This window comes from Neoarius graeffei, chromosome 3 (assembly GCF_027579695.1).
Source record: "Neoarius graeffei isolate fNeoGra1 chromosome 3, fNeoGra1.pri, whole genome shotgun sequence".
NCBI lineage: Eukaryota > Metazoa > Chordata > Actinopteri > Siluriformes > Ariidae > Neoarius > Neoarius graeffei.
The window spans coordinates 5,002,219-5,027,364 of NC_083571.1; the positions used below are offsets into that span (position 1 = coordinate 5,002,219).

The following is a 25,146-nucleotide window of genomic DNA, read 5'->3' on the forward strand; positions in this document are numbered from 1 at the left end:
ATAGAGTATAAGAGTGTGATTAAGAGTTTAGAGTTTATTTCATCATAATGAAGGAATGTGACCAGGATCAATTAAGTCCAATCTGGCAACCCGTTGAGACTCGATTTAAAGCCCTGTGCAAGTTTGAGTTGAAACTCCAGACTCCCAGGATCCAAGCTGAGGACATCATTTCACCATCTTTTACTTTAATCAGGGTGTTTAAAAAGTTTCATGATCTAGTCTGGAGTTAAACTACTTTTTATTATTATTATTATTATTATTATTATTATTATAAATCTAAAGAAGAGAGTTTGCAGTGTTATGAGAAAACCTGCTGGTGAGATGAGCAGAGCTTCTCTCCTACATCACTCCCACTTTTATTCTTAAGTTCTCTCCTGTGCAAATGTTTTGGCACCCCTGAGTCAGAATGATGGACACCAGAGATGGGTTTTCTGCTGCAGGACGAAAACTGGATTATAGAAGATTTACGGTAAGATCTGAGCGAGAGAGAGAGAGAGAGAGAGAGAGAGAGGTGTGTGAGGAGTGTTAATGTACCTGTAATATACACAACACACAAACACTATATATATATATATGGGTCTGTCTCAGAAACTGGGTACTGTGGGGGTCCCCCACTAAATATACCCACAGTCAATAAACTATATAGTTTTGAATGGTGATGTTGGTTTTAATTTGAAATAAAATGATGAAAGAAATAATACAGATAAAACTAAATCTTTGATGTGAATACTCTATTCAGAATTTGGCAACAATTCTGCAAATTTATGGAAAAATGGTGGCTTGATCTGGGACATGATAAATGGTCGACTACATCGCATTCCCTTAAAAAGGTTGCAGTCCACTGAAAAGTCTACAGTTATCACTAATTGTATTTTAAGTTGTAACTTTATCCACCTAAGGATTGGTGCGCTCACAGAATAATCATAACCGTAATAAAACATCACGCAAAATATTTCATCACTGTCGTAACGCCATTTTCCGCAAACCCAAAACCAATACGATTGTGTGTTTTGATCTAAACGGAAAGCCTCAGGGTCAAGGTCACGACCTCACCAAAAGTAGTAACTTAAAATCACTACGCCGTATAAAAATTTAGTTATAAATCTGCGATTTTGTTTTTTAAAACGAAAGCTGAAAGCTAGGTATAGAATATGTTTCTTACAGAATATGTTACGATGGTAGCTGGTCTTGTATGAATTTCTGAGCTATAAAATGAGTCGTGGTCTATTTTTTACCGTAGCGTGTTATTTGTGTGCGGGGAAGGACACACATTAACAATTTGCATGTGTAGAATGGAATTTTCCACTCCAACAGTTAGAAGTTGATCGTGCTTCCATTTGCGGCCTTTCTGTTACGCGGGTGATCTGTTTGGACGTTATCGCTGAAAAGGTGAGTTTTGACAGTTTTATTTTGTTTTAGTCTTGCAGTATAAGGCAATAGAATGTTTCTTTTTCATCTTTACTTTCATATTTCGTAGTGTTTGCGTATTTTTGGCCAATATTTTGCAACCATGGTCAATTTAGATCGAACTTTTGATAGAATCTACGGCCAGTCATTTTTTGTGTCCTATTGTCCTATTTCGCCATATCAAACACCCAAAATGTATCATATTATTCATATTTAAGTGAATAATCAGTTCAGTCATCATAACTTGGCATTTTTAACCCAAGCAATCAAAAAGAGGAAATTTATTCAATATTTTCACTCATCTGTGAAGGAGGAGCTTTAATTCTTCATGATGGAGTTATTTTATACCTACATGTCAACCCCTTTGGGCGTCCACCTGTAGTATCAGAGGAAGAAATCCATAAAATCAACATAAAATCCTTATAGCCTTCGAATCGCACCAAACTTAATAAATAAATAAGTAAATATAACTTGCCTGAGAACTTCGTCCAGCATGTCGAAAATCGCCTCGCCCGTGCCGATATTGCACACGGGCATGTCTATGATTCTTGACTTCGCCCCTCTGTTTATGTTGAAGATCCGCACCAAAACGGCCAGTCGCTTGTCCGTCTTTTTGTCACTGGATTCGTCGATCATCAAGGAAAATGGCGACGTCCGGCAGTGCTGGATGTTCGGTAGTGTAGCTTCGGGGGCCAAGCTCTTTTTGATTATTTGCGTTGTTTTGGTGCGCCTACAGCTGATAGATTTCGCAATCGTACTGTCTGTGCAAATTCGTGGCAACAGTTCTGTCAGGTGGTCCGCAACGGCTAGCGGCAAATTGTGCTGAGCAATAAAATTACAGATCGTAACTTCTGCTCTTATTTCACTTGTTGGTTGATCATCGGTCTTAGGCTTTGCAAACATCGTCATTTGCGGCTGATTCTGTTTCTGGTGCAAATTTCGCTGATGTAGTTTGGACCTCACGTCGTAAACTCCAGACGCCGCAACTTTTATATCTCGCACACAAACTGTGCAGTGCGCGTACTCCTCATTTTTCGCCTGAACAATGACACCATTAAATGTCTCCTTCCATTCAGGAAGATACCGCCCGCCGTATCCCATTTTCTTTCTCGGTGTTCCCATTCTTTCACTCAGCAGACGCTATTCAAAATCTCTCAGGTGTCGCTCTGCACAATGAGAAAATCGTTCGAACAATGACCTTTTGGCGCGTATAATTGCAGATCGTGCGCATGACCGGAACGAGCGAAGTCTCGCAGTCGCGATACTGCACGAGGCTTGAGGAATAAACATCCGGTTTCACATAGTCTGGGTTATCTGCCCCTGCATACACGCTGTTCTTTGTCTATAAATCGAGCTTTTGTATGTTTTTGCGACGATCAGCTGACGATGTTCAAGTAAGATACGTGAAATAAATTTAGGTCAGAAAATACTGAAAATCCGTAAGACTTTGTTTATACGCCCGTACACCCTTGAAATGAGCTAAAATCCGTATAATTTCCAGACAATCCGTATAGGTTGACATGTATGTTTATATGGAAATCAATCTTACAAAAGCATTCGAATTGTAATCAAAAGAATTCCCACAGTGGAGGCCAGATAAAGCAAGATACTATCTTTATTCTTATTAAACATGACAAAAGAAACATTGAGTGTTGGGTAAATGCAAAAAAAAAAAAAAAGCAAAATTAGAAAATTTATTTTTTGACCATAATGTCCCAAATGAGAGACCAGTTTCTGAGACAGATCCCTGTTCTTGGCTGCAGGAGTGGAACCCAATGTGTTCTTCTGTTCTGCTGTTGCTTTTCTGCTGAGATGCTTTTCTGTTCACCATGGTTGTAAAGAGTGATTATATGAGTTATTATATCCTTCCTGGAAAAAAGCTCAAACCACCTCAAATCTGTCCATTTTTTGATCTCTGACCCTCTCGTATCAACAAGGCATTTGTTTACTTTCCATCCACAGAACTGTCACTCAACTCAGTGTTTTTTTGTTTTTGGCACCATTCTGTATAAACTCTAGAGACTCCTGTGTGTGAAAACCCCAGGAGATCAGCAGTTCCTGAAATACTTAAACCTCATACTCATCTGGTTCAACCCTGGTGAAAAACCTCACAGGATTTTTAAGGATCCACGAGGATTGTCAAAGACCTGCCAAAGATCCTTAAACTTACGGTTCTTTATAGGATCCTTAAAAGATCTTAGAAAGATCTTCAAAGATCTTCATATGCAAAATCATTTGTAAAGATCCTCAAGGATTTGACAAAGATCTTTCAAAGATCCTTGAAGATCTTGCCAAGAATTTTAAAGATCCTTGAAGATCTTTTGACGATCTTTGTTGAGATCCTCAACAGGATCCTCAAAGACCATCACAAAGAACTTTACGGCTCCTTGAAGATCCTTGAAAGGTTTTCACCAGGGAAACCAACACCCATGCCACAGTGAAAGAAAGCCACACTTCACTGAGCGATCACAGTTTTTCCCATTCTGGTGTTTGAACATTGTGAACGTTAACCGAAGCTCTTGATTTGTATCATGCATCGTGCTGCTCTCAAGCGATTGGCTGATTAGAGAACTGCATCAAACAGAACAGCATATGGATGGATGGGTGTTCCTAATAAACTCAGTAATTGACGATAAGTTGTTAAGCTGGTTATTATCTCATTATTTAAACATATTATTTGAACTTGCACTCATTTAGAGCATTTGAGTTTGATGTAATGTACCCGAAGACATCTCAGTGAATTACAGATTATTAGACATATAAATGTGTCACCTTTATTCCACTAACATGACGTCTGTCTTTCACGACTATCTGCCAAACAGCATGTGCAAAGTATTTCATTTATATATTTTAATTTTTTAAAATATTTTAAGTGCATTTGATCATATATGCATGTAAAATGTGCTATACAAGTCATTATTATTATTATTATTATTATTATTATTATTATTATTAAACTCCCAGGAGATCAGGAATTTCTGAAATCCTGAAACCAACATGTCTGACGTCTACAAACCAATTTATGATCCAGTCGTTTTAAAATGAAGTCTATTTGATGACGTTATTGTTATTAATTGTTGACTGATGGAGACTCCAAGACTCAAAGACTCCATCTTGATGGAAAGTTATCATCGCACTTGTAGTCCACAACCATCTTCACAGATTCTAGATGCATCTTCTAAACAAGTGTTTCTCAAGAAGCGCCATCTGGTGGGCCACAAAATGTTTTTCAAGTTTGAAGCCAAATACTAAATACAACCCCGATTCCAAAAAAGTTGGGACAAAGTATAAATTGTAAATAAAAACGGAATGCAATGATGTGGAAGTTTCAAAATTCCATATTTTATTCAGAATAGAACATAGATGACATATCAAATGTTTAAACTGAGAAAATGTATCATTTAAAGAGAAAAATTAGGTGATTTTAAATTTCATGACAACAACACATCTCAAAAAAGTTGGGACAAGGCCATGTTTCCCACTGTGAGACATCCCCTTTTCTCTTTACAACAGTCTGTAAACGTCTGGGGACTGAGGAGACAAGTTGCTCAAGTTTAGGGATAGGAATGTTAACCCATTCTTGTCTAATGTAGGATTCTAGTTGCTCAACTGTCTTAGGTCTTTTTTGTCGCATCTTCCATTTTATGATGCGCCAAATGTTTTCTATGGGTGAAAGATCTGGACTGCAGGCTGGCCAGTTCAGTACCTGGACCCTTCTTCTACGCAGCCATGATGCTGTAATTGATGCAGTATGTGGTTTGGCATTGTCATGTTGGAAAATGCAAGGTCTTCCCTGAAAGAGACGTCGTCTGGATGGGAGCATATGTTGCTCTAGAACCTGGATATACCTTTCAGCATTGATGGTGTCTTTCCAGATGTGTAAGCTGCCCATGCCACACGCACTAATGCAACCCCATACCATCAGAGATGCAGGCTTCTGAACTGAGCACTGATAACAACTCGGGTCGTCCTTCTCCTCTTTAGTCCGAATGACACGGCGTCCCTGATTTCCATAAAGAACTTCAAATTTTGATTCGTCTGACCACAGAACAGTTTTCCACTTTGCCACAGTCCATTTTAAATGAGCCTTGGCCCAGAGAAGACGTCTGCGCTTCTGGATCATGTTTAGATACGGCTTCTTCTTTGAACTATAGAGTTTTAGCTGGCAACGGCGGATGGCACGGTGAATTGTGTTCACAGATAATGTTCTCTGGAAATATTCCTGAGCCCATTTTGTGATTTCCAATACAGAAGCATGCCTGTATGTGATGCAGTGCCGTCTAAGGGCCCGAAGATCACGGGCACCCAGTATGGTTTTCCAGCCTTGACCCTTACGCACAGAGATTCTTCCAGATTCTCTGAATCTTTTGATGATATTATGCACTGTAGATGATGATATGTTCAAACTCTTTGCAATTTTACACTGTCGAACTCCTTTCTGATATTGCTCCACTATTTGTCGGCGCAGAATTAGGGGGATTGGTGATCCTCTTCCCATCTTTACTTCTGAGAGCCGCTGCCACTCCAAGATGCTCTTTTTATACCCAGTCATGTTAATGACCTATTGCCAATTGACCTAATGAGTTGCAATTTGGTCCTCCAGCTGTTCCTTTTTTGTACCTTTAACTTTTCCAGCCTCTTATTGCCCCTGTCCCAACTTTTTTGAGATGTGTTGCTGTCATGAAATTTCAAATGGGTCAATATTTGGCATGAAATTTCAAAATGTCTCACTTTCGACATTTGATATGTTGTCTATGTTCTATTGTGAATACAATATCAGGTTTTGAGATTTGTAAATTATTGCAGTCCGTTTTTATTTACAATTTGGACTTTGTCCCAACTTTTTTTGGAATCGGGGTTGTAGTTCCGGATGTCCCAAATCTGGTACCTGGTTTGCCGAACACTTTTCAAGTGGAATCAATACATTTGTGGGTAAATTAAGAAGAACAAGCCTTTACTTTTGTCACATTCCTCCTGTACATTTGTACATCTGTAAAGGTTGAGAACCCCTGTTCTAAACCACTGTTTATTTCTGTCTCTGAATCAGGTCATCGAAGGCTCGGCGTGTAAAGAGTCACTGCACTATGGAGGACTCAATCCCAGGAAAAAGCTCCACTCAGCTGATGAGATTCAGCAACACGGCCATCGTCCGAATCCAGAGGGTGCCGGCTCGGTGTCGGTGAGGGAGCTTGGCACTGGGAGGGCATGTCAGAGATGTTACATTATCACCAACCAACTCAACAGACAGGCGCTGGCTCTGGCTGAGTCCAGTGCACTCAAGGTTTGTCCAAGTCAAAAATTTAAACGATTTCTCATGCACACGTTTGATTATATTTTCTCCTTTATATTGTATTAATGTGTTATCATTTCTATGGAATAGTAACAGATCATTCACAGGGATATAAACAGATAAAAAAATGTACAATCCCTTAAATGGTTGAATTTTTAGGGCTCGAGCACCAGAGGTACAAGGCCGTATTGTTTTCCTAAGGATTCCTCTTCCCCTTATTATTATTATTCTTTTTCTTCAAGACGACCATTTTTGAGGTGGTTCCCATGGTCGAAAACTCATGAAATTTGGTACACACATCAGTCCTGGCTACCTCTACCTACAGATAGCGGCTTGGCCCCGGGTGTGTCCGGGGACCTCCAGAGTGCCCCCACATGTCATTGAGACTTTTACCCGGTATATAATTTCACCAGTCCATGTCAAACTTGGTAGGTGTGTGCGGTGCCCCAAGCCGAATAAAATTGTAAGGTACGTTGTATTAGCCATACTCAACAGGAAGTGAGTTATTTTTGGTTTCGTGCATTCTGACACGTGCTACATTTTGACGTTCTCCTCCTAGGTGGTTTGTTTGATTCATGCCAGATTTAGCAAACGTGATGTCAAAATGTTGCTGATTTTGAATCGCGAAGGGATTTGTGATATTATGCAAGGTGTTGAAATGGAGAAACAATAAATTTATTAATTTAAGCCAAGCAAACAGGAAATGTGTCATAAATTTGCCATGCATTGCCTGATACGGCTCAAACGTCACAGGTTATAGGATATGATACAGTACTTCTGATGATATCCACATGCCCAAAGTGACCCTCTGGAACCAGAAATGCTCGGGCCCTTCATCATTACTTGCAGCTATATTCTTTTCTTTTCTTTCTTCTTTTTTTAAAGATATTCATTTAACATTTATGGACAGAATCTCCAATATTTAACAATCAGAAGTGAAACTTTTTCCCCAATAAAGCAACATCTTTTATTTTTTTTTTCTTTCAGAGAGCACATACTATGTAAAATGCATGCATTCTCCAACAGTAAAGAGAATTGTAAAGTATAAAAAGGAATAATGGGATGTTTATGGGATGGTGTGTGGTGAGGAGATGAGGTGAGTAGAGGGCTGTCAGGGCGAGCACACATTGAGATTCAGAGGGTTCCTTAAGCGTTCGAGACAGTGGTGTTAACATGTCCAAACACCTCAATGTCAAAAACTCCCTCATTGTTCAAAGCTCCTCACCTTAACTGCTTCGGGATTTATCAGAATCCTACGAATCCTAAGCGCATACAAATATAAAGTCTAACTGCTGAGAACGCAGAAGTATGAAAGAAAAGTCGGCAAACGTCTTGAAAGTATTATATTATCATTTGGCCAAACAGAATCCAGAATTTAGCAGCTCTGTGGTGTAACAGAATTGTATCTGAGTGCAAAGGTAATGTGTTTAAATCCTGCACGGTCAGATTTTTATTTGATTCCCTGCATTTTGCCTCCGTAGAATGGAGAATGAATCAGACTTAAAGTCCGTCCTCTCTGACTTACTGCCGCTCCAGACTCTGAACACTGTTTATGGGAAACACTTTGTAAGGCCATTAGTTTGTATTACATATCGGACACGTGTGTGTGTGTGTGTGTGTGTGTGTGTGTGTGTGTGTGTGTGTGTGTGTGAGTGATGGCGAGGCGACAGAGGTGACCTACTCAGCACCATTTTATGATCCTATGAATTGGGAGTTACGACTGACGCTGAATGGCCACGTTCAGGAAAAGTGCTGAGATCCAGAAACATGAGCAGCTGTGCGTGTCATCTACGATCGCCGGTCTGATTAAAGGATTATACAACATGGAGCCACGGTACGTGCTGACGTGGAGTAGAAAAGGCATATAAGCTCCAACTTTCTGAGCAGTTTTGAGGAAAATCGAGTGCTTTGTTGTTCTTCTTCTCGTATCTCAGCCGTAGTTGATGGCGGATTTGTTAGCTCACTCACGAGAGCTACCCAGGGTGGACATCAAGGACGTAGAGCATGGACAATTTAGAGTAACCTCTGGGGGAAACCAATATAGACATGGTGAGAACGTGCAAACTCCACACAGAAAGGCCCCTGTCGGTTATGAGGTTTGAACCTGCAACCTTCTTGCTGTGAGGTGACAGTGATGATAACCATTGCACCGTTACATCAACGGCTTTGTTGTTGGAATATCCATTTGACTAAATCACAGTTAACAGATTAACAAACATCACTGACACTCTCACACTGTTATAAAGTCTATAGGATCCTATTAAATCCTGACCCATATACTATATACTGTATCTGTAATGACGTATATCTGTGTGGATGTGTGACATGTCGGTGATGACGTGCATTATGGCTAGGATGATGGCTGGCATTTCCATGTTGATGCCACTAATGAGGAATGATGTGTTTGCCTGTGATGACATGACATATCTTTGTTAATGCGTAATGTGTCAGTAATGACAGGACATATTTGTAATGACATGGGACATGATATATTGTATCTGGAATGACATATGACATCTGGAGTGATGTATCATGTGTCTGTAATGATATCTCTAATGACAAGTGCTGTATCTGGGATGACACAAGATGTGTCAGTAATGACGTCTTACATATCTGTAATGACAGATGATGTATCTGTAATGGTGTAATAACATGTCTGTAATGACATTTGACATCTATGTAATGACACATGCCATATCTGTGATGACATAAGATGTGTCATTAATGATGTACAACATATCAGTAATGACAAACATGTTACTGTAATGGCAGATAACATGTCTGTGATGACATCTGACGTGTCTGTAATGACACGTGCCGTATTGGTGATGACATATGATGTGTCACTAATGATGTATGACGTACCTGTAATGACAAAGGATGCCTCTGTATTGGCATGTAACATGTCTGTGATGACATCTGACATTGTGTAATGACAGATGCCATATCTATTATGACATGATGTCACTAATGACATATGATGTCTCTGTAATGACAAATGATCCGTCTGTCTGTCTGTCTAGAATGGCATGTAACATGTCTGTGATGGCATCTGATGTATCTGTAATGACACATGCCATATTGGTCATGACATATGATGTGTCACTAATGATGTATGATGTATCTGTAATGACAAATGACATATTTTTGCAATTTGGGGATTAATAAAGTAATCTATCTATCTATCTATCTATCTATCTATCTATCTATCTATCTATCTATCTATCTATCTATCTATCTATCTATCTATTTAATGGCATATAACATGTTTGTAATGACGTCTGATGTATTCTGTAATGACACATGCTGTATCGGTCATGACATGTAATGTGTCACTAATGATGTATGACGTATCTGCAATGACAAGTGATGCATTTGTAATGGCATATCACATGTCTGTGATGACATCCGACATTCTGTAATGACCCATGTCATATCTGTCATGACATACAATGCCACTAATGACAAATGACATATCTTTCTGCAATTTCCCTTTGGGGATGAATAAAGAAATCTATCTATCGCTAATGGTGTATAATGTCTCTGATGACATCTGACATATTCTGTAATGACACATGCCGTATTGGTCATGACATACGATACATCACTAATGACGTATGACGTATTTGTAATGACAAGCATGTTACTGTAATGGCATATAACATGTCTGTTATGACATCTGACATACCTGTAATGACACACGCCCTATTTATTATGGCATTTGATGTCACTAATGATATATGACATATCTGTTATGACAAATGACATATCTTTCTGCAATTAATAAAGTAATCTATTTATCGATCTGTAATGGTGTATGACACATCTGTGATGACATCTGACGTATTCTGGAATGACACATGCCGTATCTGTGATGATGTATCACATACCTGTAATGACAGAGATCTATCTGTAATGGTGTATAACACGTCTGTGATGACAGCTCACATATTCTGTAATGACACATGTCATAGTGGTTATGATGTGTAAGTGATGGCACATCACATATCTGTAATGACAAATGATATACATATAAGGTACATCATCGGTGATGACATATTATGTGTCAGTAATGACGTACCACATATCTGTAATGACACATGCTGTACCGGTGATGAGGTGTCAGTAATGACATATCACATATCTGTAATGACAAACGATATATCTGTAATAGTATATAACACATCTGTGATAGCATCTGATATATTCTGTAATGACACATGCCGTATCGGTGATGACATATGATGTGTCAGTAATGACGTACCACATATCTGTAATGACACATGCTGTATCGGTGATGAGGTGTCAGTAATGACATATCACATATCTGTAATGACAAACGATATATCTGTAATAGTATATAACACATCTGTGATGGCATCTGATATATTCTGTAATGACACATGCCGTATCGGTGATGACATATGATGTGTCAGTAATGACATACCACATATCTGTAATGACACGTGCCATATCGGTGATGACATATGATGTGTCAGTAATGACGTACCACATATCTGTAATGACACGTGCCATATCGGTGATTACATATGATGTGTCAGTAATGACGTACCACATATCTGTAATGAGACGTGCCATATCGGTGATGACATATGATGTGTCAGTAATGACGTACCACATATCTGTAATGACATGTGCCATATCGGTGATGACATATGATGTGTCAGTAATGACGTCCCACATATCTGTAATGACACATGCTGTATCGGTGATGAGGTGTCAGTAATGACATATCACATATCTGTAATGACAAACGATATATCTGTAATAGTATATAACACGTCTGTGATGGCATCTGATATGTTCTGTAATGACACGTGCCGTATCGGTGATGACATGTGATGTGTCAGTAATGACATACCACATATCTGTAATGACACGTGCCGTATTGGTGATGACATATGATGTGTCGGTAATGACGTACCACATATCTGTAATGACACGTGCCGTATCGGTGATGACATATGATGTGTCAGTAATGACGTACCACATATCTGTAATGACAAGTGCCGTATCGGTGATGACATACTATGTCTATGAAATGTAGTATTTGGCTCTAGTTAATGCTGAGATATTCCTCTAAACAGGACTCTAAACAAGCATTCCTAATGTCTGAAAAGAATCTTAGCTTTCAGCTGAGGTCCACTTCATTGAGATTTGACCCCAGCAGACCTTAGCTGTGTACATCGCTGTGATTGATCAGGAGGGAGCTTTTCAGCTCATTCCTCCTGCTCTGTGGATATACAGTAAATCAGCACCTGCGCTCATTGTGTTTGCCGAACAATATATGTAATGGCATCCAAGTAGGAAATGAAGCTACTTAACCTTCTCTAGCTGAACGAAAGTGTTTTCCTGTTGGCTTTTCCTTAAATCTGTGTGAACTGCATGGTCTCGCATGTCGGCTGTGTAGATGACATTCTGCTTTTGATTTACAAGAATGGTCTGTTTATAAGTTTAATGTTTGAGAAAGAAAAAAGTGATTGGGTGGTTTGCAGCACAGACCGAGGCAGCCGTCTGTATGTATGGCACATATGAGATGACATATGGCACATCTGCGATGATGTATACCATGTCTGAGATGACGTCTGACATCTGTAATGATGTATAACATGTCTGAGTTGTATACCATGTTTGAGATGCCATGTGCCATGTCTGAAATGATGTATGGCACATATGAGATGACATATGGCGCATCTGCGATGATATATTACATGTCCGAGATGACATCTGATATGCCCGTCATGAAGCATGGCAAATCTGCAACGACGTATGACAAATCTTTTTCACATGACATATGGCATACAGTATTTGCAATGACATGATAGAACAGTGATGACAGACAACATATCTATGGCAATGCATTTCAAATCTGTAATACTGCATGACACATATCTTCACTGAGGTATGAAGTATTGCACATCTGTGTTGACGTACGTCATGTTTGTGATGACAGGACATACCTCTGATGATGCACCACAGAGTATTTTCATGCCGTATGATGCGTACGGAATGACGTAGATTTTTAATTTGCGATTAAATATCACTTACCTTCTATGACATTACCTTCTGTCTAATCCGTAATGGCACGTCATGTATCTGTGATGGTGTAATACAGTGTTTATCTACGATATATTCAATGGCCATGTTCCATGTTTCTTGGGCATCCAGCTTTCTGTGCTCATGTTTTGAACCCATCAGGAAATTATTCAGTCCTTTATAAGCTGAGTCAGATCTGTCGGAGCAGACAAATGGCTAATCCAATCATTCCTCAACACTCTGATTGGGCAGTGTTGGTTTGCTGTAATGTTTTTCAGGGAAAAATCTATAACGCTTTCATGTCCTGCCCAAAGCCTGGGAAGCACACAGATGTACTGTATTCGGAGAATGTTTCAGAGCTTTGCTTTGCTGTGACAGGATTCAAACACGACTCCAGGGGAATTTCTTTGAAGAAACTGTGTGTTGTGTAGAAGAAACTAGTGAGTAAAATCATACCTTTAGGTTGCAGACCCTGCTGAGATGAACGCAGTGCCAACCTTTGAATACATTCCAAACAGATGGATGTTTACGATGCACGATTTTAGTTACGTTTCGACATAAATACAACTCATTTCCTTTCCCGTAAACACCTAAAATATGGGGCAGAAGCCAAACATTTCTCTCAATGTGCTCCTTTCTGTGCAGTAAGATGGATTGGACAGTTTAGACGATCAGATTGAAACCCGGGCCGTCACACAGAGCACTTTAAAATGTCACAGTGAAAGCACTGAATCTTTACCCAAACCAAGATAAAGCTTCTTCAGCTACTTTAGAACACAAACATGCTGTCATCCCCAGACACCATCACTCCTCTCCGCAGACGATTTTCATCCTGAACAAACTTTAAGTGCACTCATAGAGGAAAGACTTGGGGTTTTATTTTTGAATAGATCGGACTCACTGTTAAAGCTGTCAGCTGTCGCTCATGGAATTAAACCATCACCAATGGTGCCACTTGTGTTTTAATAATTTAAAAGCCATATGAAGGAAATGATCTCTCAAAAGCAATAACAGCTTTTGTTAATAAAACAATCAGTTATGGATATCTAAAGGAACATAATCAAACTCGTGTCGAATTAATTTATTGCCTCGTTATTTGGTTCGGTGTACAGAATTTGATAGCCAGTTCTGTTATATTTGGTTCACTCCATAATTACGGACACCTTTCTAAAGGAAAAAAAAAAAACAGCATGAAACAAATGTTGCCAGGCGAAACAAACCTCGCCCGCCAGCACTTATTTTATACCTGTATGTCGATAATGGTAATATTTCTCAATCATCAGCTGTCAGGTTATAGTCCTATGAAAATCCATGACCTTGAGTTTGACACTTCAAAGTCGTTAAAGGCCAAAGGTCATGGTGCCAAATGAAAGCCCATATGGCACTTCCTATATGTTGATAATGGTAAATACAGTGCCTTGCAAAAGTATTCATACCCCTTGAACTTTTTCACATTTTTCCACCTTACAACCATGAACTTAAAAGTTTTTTATTGAGATTTTATGTGATAGACCAACACAGAGTAGCGCGTAATTGTGAAGTGAAACGAAAATGATAAATGGTCTTCAAAATTTTAAACAAATAAAAATCTGAAAAATGTGGTGTGTATTAGTATTCAGCCCCCCTGCGTCAATACTTTGTAGAGCCACCTTTTGCTGCAATTACAGCTGCAAGTCTTTTGTGGTATGTCTCTACCAGCTTTGCACATCTAGACACTGAAATTTTTGCCCATTCTTCTTTGCAAAATAGCTCAAGCTCAGCCAGATCGGATGGAGAGCGTCTGTGAACAGCAATTTTCAAGTCTTGCCACAGATGCTCAATGGGATTTAGGTCTGGACTTTGACTGGGCCATTCTAACACATGAATATTCTTTGATCTAAACCATTCCATTGTAGCTCTGGCTGTATGTTTAGGGTCATTGTCTTGCTGGAAGGTGAATCTCCTTCCCAGTCTCAAGTCTTTTGCAGCCTCCAACAAGTTTTCTTCCAGGATTGCCCTGTATTTAGCTCCATCCATCTTCCCATCAACTCTGACCAGCTTCCCTGTCCCCGCTGAAGAAAAGCATCCCCATAGCATGATGCTGCCACCACCATGTTTCACAGTGGGGATGGTGTGTGCAGGGTGATGAGCAGTGTTAGTTTTCCGCCACACATAGCGCTTTGCATTTAGGCCCAAAAGTTCAACTTTGGTCTCATCTGACCAAAGCACCTTCTTCCACATGTTTGCTGTGTCCCCTACATGGCTTCTGGCAAACTGCAAACGGGACTTCTTATGCCTGTCTTTCAACAATGGCTTTCTTCTTGCCACTCTTCCAAAAAGGCCAGATTTGTGGAGTGTACGACTTATAGTTGTCCTGTGCACAGATTCTCCCACCTGAGCTGTGGATTTCTGCAGCTCCTCCAGAGTGATCATGGGCCTCTTGGCTGCTTCTCTGACCAGTGCTCTCCTTGCTCGCTCTGTCAGTTTAGGTGGACGGCCATGTCTTGGTAGGTTTGCAGTTGTGCCACACTTTTTCCATTTTTGAATGATGGATTGAACAGTGCTTCTTGAGATGTTCAGAGCTTGGGATATTTTTTTATAACCTAACCCTGCTTTAAACTTCTCCAGAACTTTATCCCTGACCTGTCTGGTGAGTTCTTTGGTCTTCATGATGCTGTTTGTTCTTCAGTGTTCTCTAACAAACCACTGAGGCCTTCACAGAACAAGTGTATTTATGCTGAGAGTAAATTACACACAGTAGGACTCTATTAACTAATTAGATGACTTCTGAAGGCAGTTGATTGCACTGGATTGTATTTAGAGGTATCAGAGGACAGGGGCCTGAATACTAATGCACACCACATTTTTCAGATTTTTATTTGTTTAAAATTTTGAAGACCATTTATCATTTTCGTTCAATTATGTGCTACTCTGTGTTGGTCTATCACATAAAATCTCAATAAAAAACTTTTAAGTTTGTGGTTGTAAGGTGGAAAAATGTGAAAAAGTTCAAGGGGTATGAATACTTTTGCAAGGCACTGTATCTGTCTACCATCAACCATTTCCAAGTTACAGCCCTCTGAAAATCCATGACCTTCAGTTTGACCTGTCAAGGTCACTGATCATGGTGCCAAATGAAAGCCATATGGCACTTCCTATAAGTTGATAGTAGTAAATATCTGTCTACCATCAACCATTTTCAAGTTACAGCCCTCTGAAAATCCGTGATCTTGAGTTTGACCTTTCAGTGTCACTCAAGGTCAAAGATCATGGTGCCAAATGAAAGGCCATATAGGAGTTCCTATATGCTCATAAAAGTAAACATCTGTCTATCGGCAACCGTTTTTGAGTTATAATGGAAAATATGTTGACTGAAAGGTCGACCTTTCCAGTGTTCTTGACCTTCATCTTGACCTGATTACCCCCAAAATATAATAAGGTAATCTATGGACCAGTGCCCACCTACCCTGAAAATTTGAAGTCAATCAGTACAACCTTCTAGACGCTAGATTATTAAAAGACAGACAAACAAACAAACAAACAAACAAACAAACAAACAAACAAACAAACAAACAAACCGCACTGATTACAATCCTTCACCCCACTGACTCCATCGCAGGTGAGGTAATATTGAGGTAATCATTATTACGTGTAATGATTAAAATTTGAACACTTTGTTTTTTCTCTACGTGGAGATATTGCTTTTTTAAAATCTTTTTTAGTAGTTTAGAGGATGAGAAACGTGCTACAGACCCCTTTGGTGTAAACAAAAAGACATGGAGAATTTTTATTTCGGAATCAGAGTGACGTTCACTAAAATGATCTCCGGTTATCTCATTCTCATTATCTCTAGCCGCTTTATCCTGTTCTACAGGGTCACAGGCAAGCTGGAGCCTATCCCAGCTGACTACGGGCGAAAGGCGGGGTACACCCTGGACAAGTCGCCAGGTCATCACAGGGCTGACACATAGACACAGACAACCATTCACACTCACATTCACACCTACGGTCAATTTAGAGTCACCAGTTAACCTAACCTGCATGTCTTTGGACTGTGGGGGAAACCGGAGCACCCAGAGGAAACCCACGTGGACACGGGGAGAACATGCAAACTCCACACAGAAAGGCCCTCGCTGGCCACGGGGCTCGAACCCGAACCTTCTTGCTGTGAGGCAACAGCGCTAACCACTACACCACCGTGCCGCCCGATCTCCAGTTATTATTATGCTAATCCACTGAAAGACAGCGCGTGCCTTTCAGCTGGTGTAATTCTAGAAGATTCTTATGGAGTCTAACCTGTGGTGACTGGACACGTACAGTACACGCCCATCATGACCATATCTCACTGAAACTCTGAGTGTTTATCTTGGAGACAAACTGAAGGCCTAAATGTCTCTTATAATTTTGTTGCTTGTGAGCAAGTTCCTGACCTAATGTTTTATGATTATACTATCGAGTATGTCGTGGCACTGAAAGCCGAGGTGCTGCCCAAACAGACACCAAAATCTCATCTGTTGGATAAATGTGTCCATTATAGAGAATGCACTTGTTAGCTAGCTAGTTTCTTAACATTGATTTGAGTTGAGCGATGGGCTAGTTTGCACTTTAGCAACAGTAATGTTGCTAGGGGGCGGAGTTTATTTATAGCGACAGTAACAGTGTGACACGATGGTGTTTGAGTCCATCAGCTGATTCGATGACCAAACAAGAATGAAACTGATAAGTAGGGGTTTGGGGGCAGGAGCCCCTAATAATACTTGTGAAAAAATACTCATTAGAACCTACTGCTGAAATTCATTCAGCGTCTTGACTGGTTTCTCTTCCTTCAAAGACACTTTACCTTTCAAACAAATATCACTGAAATCTCCCGGCAAACCTTCCTTGATCAACCATTTCGTCAGTTTCACCTCATCTCTACACAATTCGTAAAGATTACCATCGTTCATACTCATGATTTAGATCTACACCATTTGCGTTGCACTGTTACCCAATCAGTGCTCTCCTTAGATAAGAACGATACCCTCGCGAGATCTCATCAACAAATATAGCGGAGTCATGTCGCTAAAGTGCAGTTGTCCTGAGGTACGTAGGATTGTGAAAGGAATGTAAATTAGGCATGCTAGCTGCATGCTAAGCTTGTTAAATTCATAGCTAGTGAGCTGACTGCACTGATGATAGTCAGCTGCTTCGCTGAGATAAAATGAGAGCTGCAAAGACGGACCTCACCAGACCTTATCCTTCGTAACTACCTGTAACCACAGCAACCGTCTTCTGTTGGCTTGGAAAGGTGTCTTATTCTATGGCATGAGTTAAGAACAAAGGTGTTTCTGATTCTGGATCTTGAACATTTTTTTGCAACCAGGAGGCATGGCTAATGTCACAGTGATGTAAGTAAGTAAGCAAGTTGGTAATTAAACAAACAAAACAAACAAACAAACAAACACACAAACAAGCAACTAATTAATTTGCTCTCCAGAAACTTGATTATTGCTTTTAAAAGCAAACAAACAAACAAAACAGTTGTGGACTAACAGTTATGGGTTGCCAATACATTTCAAGCTATGGTGCCTATAAGATAGTGGTAACTTCAAACTGTACAGCATAGCCATGCTTTTCAATTCAAAGATTGTTTATGTCCTATTTAGGGGTTAGTAGTATCTTTACTGGTTGGCCTAATAACACCTTGGCGTCCAAGTCTGGCCTCCCCATATCCAGCATTATGTGATGCGTAATATATGGCCAAATTGTTATCAGCAAGTGGACACTCCATCTAGCCTCTCGCATAACGAAGACCGGTCGCAGTGGCTCTACGCTCCACCCCTAGTTTTGCAGAACATGACGGATCTAGGGGAGTTAACCCCAAAAATAAATCCCACCATGTTGGTGGTATGCTTTGAAACAATGAGTATGCAGAATTTAGAACAAGACAATGACGTAAAGGGGTCCCAGACCACAGGAAAGGGAGCCTCGTCTGGCAGAGATGGGGTTTATTGTCAGGTCGTCAACCTGTGACTGGCGAGCAGCATTATAGTGAAGTCGCCTCTTCTGGCTGGCTTGAGAATCGTTTCAAAAAAGGCAAAGAACCTCATCTGTCCTGCATTTCCGGGAACAGGTCAAACAGAGGGAGATGCAGAACAAACAGAGGTTCCTGCCCTTATTAGGTAAGATCCTGGGCACCCAACCTGCTGTAGCAGCAGATGGGGAACATTGATGATGACAATGATGATGACTATTTTATATTAATATTTGCTTATTTTCTCAAAGGGTGCCAATAATTATGGGCTTGTCTCTACAGCAAGTGTAAAAATTGCAGAAACGAGAGCGTCAGTGGTGCGTATACAGAAGGGGGTCAGAAGAAACACTCAGCTTTTCTCCTGAATCCCAATGCCAGCCTCAGACACTGTGCTAAAATGCCTGAAGACCTGCATCGCCATCTGAGTGGCCTTTATTTTTTTTCAAGTGCCCTTGATGCTCAGTCATTGTTCTCTCTCTCTCACTCTCTCTCTCTCGATTTATTTTAAGTGATCCTAAGGCAAACTGGCACATTCAGAGGCACTCATTACCATGGCACTGTGGAACGCTCTGAGCCGGAAAACACTGGAAGCTGATTTGTAGATAAGGATGCCTTGGAGCATGGAGGAAGTGTGTTTCATAAAATCAGATAGACAAAACTACAATAAAAAAATATAAGTGTTCGTCAACAACCTTTTGAAAATGAAGTCATAAATTCATGATAAATTATTCATCCGTCCATCCACCAAGGGGCGATGTAAGAATGCAGGATGTAATTTTAAACTATATATAGATAGGAATCATATATTTTGGCAAGTCAGGATGAATGAGAACGTGATTGTTATTATGGTGTTGGTGTACACAAAGCGCCCTCTTGTGGTATGCGACATCACTGCTTCTACCTGACATGACTTACTGTAATTCTAAAGTGAATAAATAATTTTAAACATTTGAACAATTAAGAACGAAGTTAATTTAGACTCTTTGGTCTTGTCTGACCCGCATCATGTGAAATATGAGATTTGAGAATTTATGTTTGTAGAATTTAAACAGAAATGCTGATAGTAGTGATTGTTCATGAGCATGCTAGTGTTGGAGGTTGTTTTTTTAATAATCTGGGAAGGTCCTGATGATGTACTCATCCGTGTGATGAGAATTTAAACATGTCCGTGTCTCTGCTGTCTCAGCTACATGATCACACGACGTGATCAGGGTTTATGAGGAGGTGCACATGAGGGAACTCGAGCAAACTCCAAACACCTTCAGCAAGGACTCTGTCTCAGGTTGTCCTTCACCAAGTTTTGACCTTCTGACTTGAGTGCAGGCTTGGATTTGTCTGTACCGGAAAAAAAAAAAAAGAAAAAGGAAGCTGAAATGAGGATGTGCTCAAATACAATAGCCATTTCTGGAAGATAGAGAGTGGATCTGATTGAGTATTCTGGTAAATTGTGGTTGTTATGGCAACCTTACATTTTGAACACAGAAGTCTTGATTGCTGTTAAATAAGCGACGATGTAAACTGAGACTAATGAAAGCTAATGTACTAGCAGTTAACTAGCTGCTATCAGTAAGCTAGCTAAGTTAGCGATCACTCATAAGCTATTAAGGACATAGAGAAGACATGGGGCGTTTCCATACTCGTTTGCAGACTCATAGCTCCTGTCATGTTTAACGAGGCTAAAGGTATAAAGATGTTTCGAACCCATCTGTAGGCATTTCTATGGCTAAAGCATGATGCTACACACAGTGCTGTTGAATTCTGGATTCTGATTGGTCAGAAGGTCTTAACTGATTTTTAATTAACAGCAGCTCTGAGAGTGGTGTAGCTGCCAATCACAGTTTTTCAGCTAATTAATGAAGTCGGAAAAAGGAGTTAACACTTTTTGGGTTCTTTGTAACATGACAAGTGGTATTTTGGGCCTGAGCACCATAGGAGCAAGGTAGTGGTTAGCTCTGTTGCCTCACAGCAAGAAGGTTCTGGGTTCGAGCCCAGTGGCCAATGGAGTCCTTTCTGTGTGGAGTTTGCATGTTCTCCCCGTGTCTGTATGGGTTTTCTCTGGGTGCTCCGGTTTCCCCCACAGTCCAAAGACATGCAGGTTAGGTTAACTGGTGACTCTAAATTGACCATAGATGTGAATGGTTGTTTGTCTCTATGTGTCAGCCCTGCGATGACCTGGCGACTTGTCCAGGGTGTACCCCGCCTCTCACCCATAGTCAGCTGGGATAGGCTCTAGCTTGCCCACGACCCTGTACAGGATAATCGGTTATGGATAATGGATGGAATCATGTCTTGCCCATTTTTGAGGTGGGTCCCATGGGCAAAAACTCATGACGTTTGGCTTGTGATGGTTACTCAGGGACCAAGGCTTGGCCCCAGGTGCAACCCAGTGCCACCATATGAGGGTACTTCGAAAAATTCTCAGCCTTACCCGTAAACAAGGGGTGTAACTGTATACTATAAAGTCTTATATCACTGTCCACAAAAACTCAACTGAAAGAACAATCAAAGTATAAAGGAGAGGAAAGAAAGCTTCGAGCTGGCATCCTGTTGCTCCAGGACAATGCGCCCATCCACACAGCACAGGTGGCAGGGGCAGAAGCAGCCAAATGTGGCTTTGAACTGTTGCCCCCATGTACCTTACTGACACAACCTGGCACCGTCTGACCTCTGTCTGTTCCCCAAACTGAAATCCCAATCACGTGATCTCCATTTTCAGAGTGATGATGAAGTCATCCATGCTGTTGAGGAGTATCCAGAGGCTCAAGATGTGACCTTCTGCTGCAAAAGCATAGTGAAGCTTGAACATCGGTGGACCAAGTGCATAAAGTTAAAGGAGACTATGTTGAAAAATGCAAGAACAATCTTTCTCTTGTGATGTTTTCTGGGTGAGGCTGAGAACTTTTTGAAGTACCCTCATATGTCATTGAGTCTTGTGCCCAGCGTATAATTCGACCTACACGCACCATATTTGGTAGACATTTAGCTCTGTTGAAGATGAACACATCTGTATTAGCCACATTTGTATTGCATTAGCCACGCCCAACAGGAAGTGAGACATTTTGGATTTTGTGCATTTTGACACATTACATTTTGAAATGCTCCTCCTCCGACCAATAATTCATCGGATTCATGTCAGATTTGGTAGATACAATGTCAAGATGTTGCTGATGTTAAATTGCAAAGGGATTTTTGATATCATGCAAGGTGTTGAAATGGCGACACGATTAATTTATATACATTTCTCACCACGCAAACAGGAAATGCGTTATAGATTCTCCATGCATTGCGCGACACAGCTCATTGGTTGTTTACAGCTTATTGGTTATCATGGTCATGATGAATTCCATATGCCCAGAGTATAGTGTACTCTCTGGTATAACGCCACCATCTGGCAACAGGAAGAGTAGCTTTTTCACAAGTCTCAGCTCAGTAAATCATTGGCGCTTGTGGCTATAATGGATATTATATATAATTATTGGCAAATTCTTGGAATATAATCATTTTCAGGGTGGTAACCGTAACTCCACTTCATCACACCATGCCACTGTTGATTATTTTACTCTGACAGCATGGGACGCAGTTTTTTAAATGAATTTAAAATATACATGACAAAAAAAAAAGGCAGCTCAGGAAGTCTCCTGAGTGTCGAGTGACTAATTCTCACTGGCTCCTTGCTGGACTGATGATGTCATGACCTGAGGGATCACATCCTGTCCATCACAGATCAGCCCATCAAAGTGAGGGGAGGCCAGTTGCCATGGCAACCTGAATGAAGAATGGAGGTTGAAAGCATCTTGACAATGCACATCTGGCAAAGCCGTCTGTGAAACATCCATCCAGCCATCTGAGGGTCCAACTATCTATCTGTCATCCATCACTGGAATGAGTTTCCACGCTGGTCTCCATTAAACTCTGACTGCATGGCTGGAAATAATTAAATCCACAAATAAATAAAATTAAAGATACTTCCAAAATATTGTTGCAAAAGATATTTTATTTATTTATTTATTTGGTGATTGGGTTTGGGGCAGCACGGTGGTGTAGTGGTTAGCACTATTGCCTCACAGCAAGAAGGTCTGGGTTCGAGCCCTGGGGCTGGTGAGGGCCTTTCTGTGCGGAGTTTGCATGTTCTCCCCGTGTCCGCGTGGGTTTCCTCCGGGTGCTCCGGTTTCCCCCACAGTCCAAAGACATGCAGGTTAGGTTAACTGGTGACTCTAAATTGACCGTAGGTGTGAATGTGAGTGTGAATGGTTGTTTATCTCTATGTGTCAGCCCTGCGATGACCTGGTGACTGGTTCAGGGTGTACCCCGCCTCTCGCCCGTAGTCAGCTGGGATAGGCTCCTAGGGTTTTTTCTAGAAAAAATTTAGTATGAGGGCGCTCACCATGGCGAGGGAGCGAAGCGGGGGGGGGGGGATGGTGCCGGTTGTCCCCCCCCCCCGCCGTGCAAAGCCTTTGAAAAATGCTCCAATGGGACATTCTGAGGCTATCTGAGAGGGAAATTGTAACAAATTGTCTGTCAACATTGAAAAAGAAAGAAGTAATCTTCTTCTGCCCCGGACAGTCTTTGGCTTTCTTCTGCTTCGTGCCACGGGATGACATCTTTAAATGCCCAAGTGTCAACAAAAACAACTTGCAAACTACTTCTGTCAAAAGCTCCCGTGCCAGTGGGTGAAAGGTCATTCAGTCTCGAGAAATCTCACTCTACAAGTCAGCTGACCTTGTATGTAACCCATGTCAAATCTCGCGAGAGCAGCCGCGACAAGTAAACAACTAAACAACATGGCGCCTCATTCTGGAAAACGCCAATTCGGATTGTTTTTGCACCGTCTGGCGGTGTATCTACTATGATTGGAATATTTTTGGAGCAATTATAACGTATTTGATGATCAGACACATTGTCACGTAGTGTTGCTGGGATGTTTTCACGGAGTCGGTAAGGGGGCGCACGCCGAGAGTAAGAGGGCGCAGCGCCCCTGTTCCCCCATTTAGACGAAAGCCTGGGCTCCAGCTTGCACAGGATAAGCAGTTATGGGTAATGGATGGATGGATCAAAATGGTGGTAAAAAAAGAAGTGTGACTAAATGGTGGGTGCCAATATATTTCACCCACTGACCTGAGTTTATGTTTGTAGTTACATGATTTAATTTACTTTAATTTACTTTCTGCGTAATTCCGCAGTATTCATTGAACATTCAGACATAAATAATGTAAGGAATAAAACACTCCATGTTGATGTTGTGTGTTTATCATGAACTTATAAACAGCAGTGATTACTCTTACCACTTAAAAGTTGATTATTAGCTCATCCAGCCGACAGGTGATGAGTTTATGCCATCATGTGTTGTCTGTTGTCCGTCTCGTGTTGTTCACATTTCACAAAAATCACTTCCTCTCTTTTAATTCTTCACTGATTTTTATTCTTGTTGGCAGGAAGGTCGGTGTGCCTGGGGTGCATATAGATAGCTTCTACCCACATTTGCATAATTGCAATTAATAATGAAAATATGGACTAATTAATTGTAGGTGCAATAGGCTTATCAAATCAGTCTTATGTAAAAAGGGATCAGTCTCATAAATTCATTAATCATTAATTCAAGTGTCTAATAGTTTATAGCTAAACTGTTAAAATCAATGGAATAACTTAGTGGTGATGTTGCTATAGTTTTAGTGAGTATTGTAGCTCTAATGTAATACGTTTACTCTAGATCTATAACATTCATATAACAACCCAATGGACGAAAGTAATTAGAATACTTGTTTGGCAGAGGTTGGCACTCAGTGAATGTTGTAGCAATAGACAGGACACAGTTTACTCCAAAGGTACCATTTATTGAAATAGTTGACATGAATTAGCAAACTAATACTGATTAGATATAGCAACAATAGCAGCCAAGGAATAATTCAATATACATGGTGATACAATGTAAACAAATAAGAATCAGTAGTGTATATGATGATAATTAAGGCACTAATGGTGATCAGAAGTAATGGGCTATATGCAAGTTTACAGTGTAGGGGTAAGTGGATGCTAAAATGTGAGAGGGAAATCACGTGTTTGTGTGTGTGTGTGTATATGAGTAAGTGTGTGTGTGTGTGTGTGTGTGTGTGTGTGTGTGTGTGTGTGTGTGTGTGTGTGAGAGAGAATGTGTATGGAGCCGCGCCCAGAGGGGGATGGTCAACACAGGGAGAGCACGTGAAAGAGAGACAAAGGAATCTGTAGTTTAAACTAGTCCAGCTAGGCCTTAAACCCAACTTCTACTTTAGCTACTCCTGAAATACCAGTGTTGAGAAGTGTAGTATGACGGAGGGAGTTAAAGAGAGAGAGAGAGAAAACGCATGCACTATCTAACTAAATACAGATAGTAAACAAAGCAAATCAAACAACACACGGTCTAAGA

The 25,146-nt window shown here is 40.6% G+C and overlaps 1 protein-coding gene across 1 annotated transcript in view; it reads left to right on the forward strand.

The window, feature by feature from the left end:
* The first annotated feature begins 406 nt into the window (after positions 1-406).
* kif26aa (kinesin family member 26Aa) overlaps positions 407-25,146 on the forward strand; it is a 206,621-nt gene continuing 181,881 nt past the window's right edge. The window contains exons 1-2 of the mRNA XM_060915603.1: positions 407-469; positions 6,455-6,688. Of these exons, the coding sequence (XP_060771586.1) occupies positions 407-469; positions 6,455-6,688 (297 nt within the window). The remainder of the gene's footprint in view (positions 470-6,454; positions 6,689-25,146) is intronic.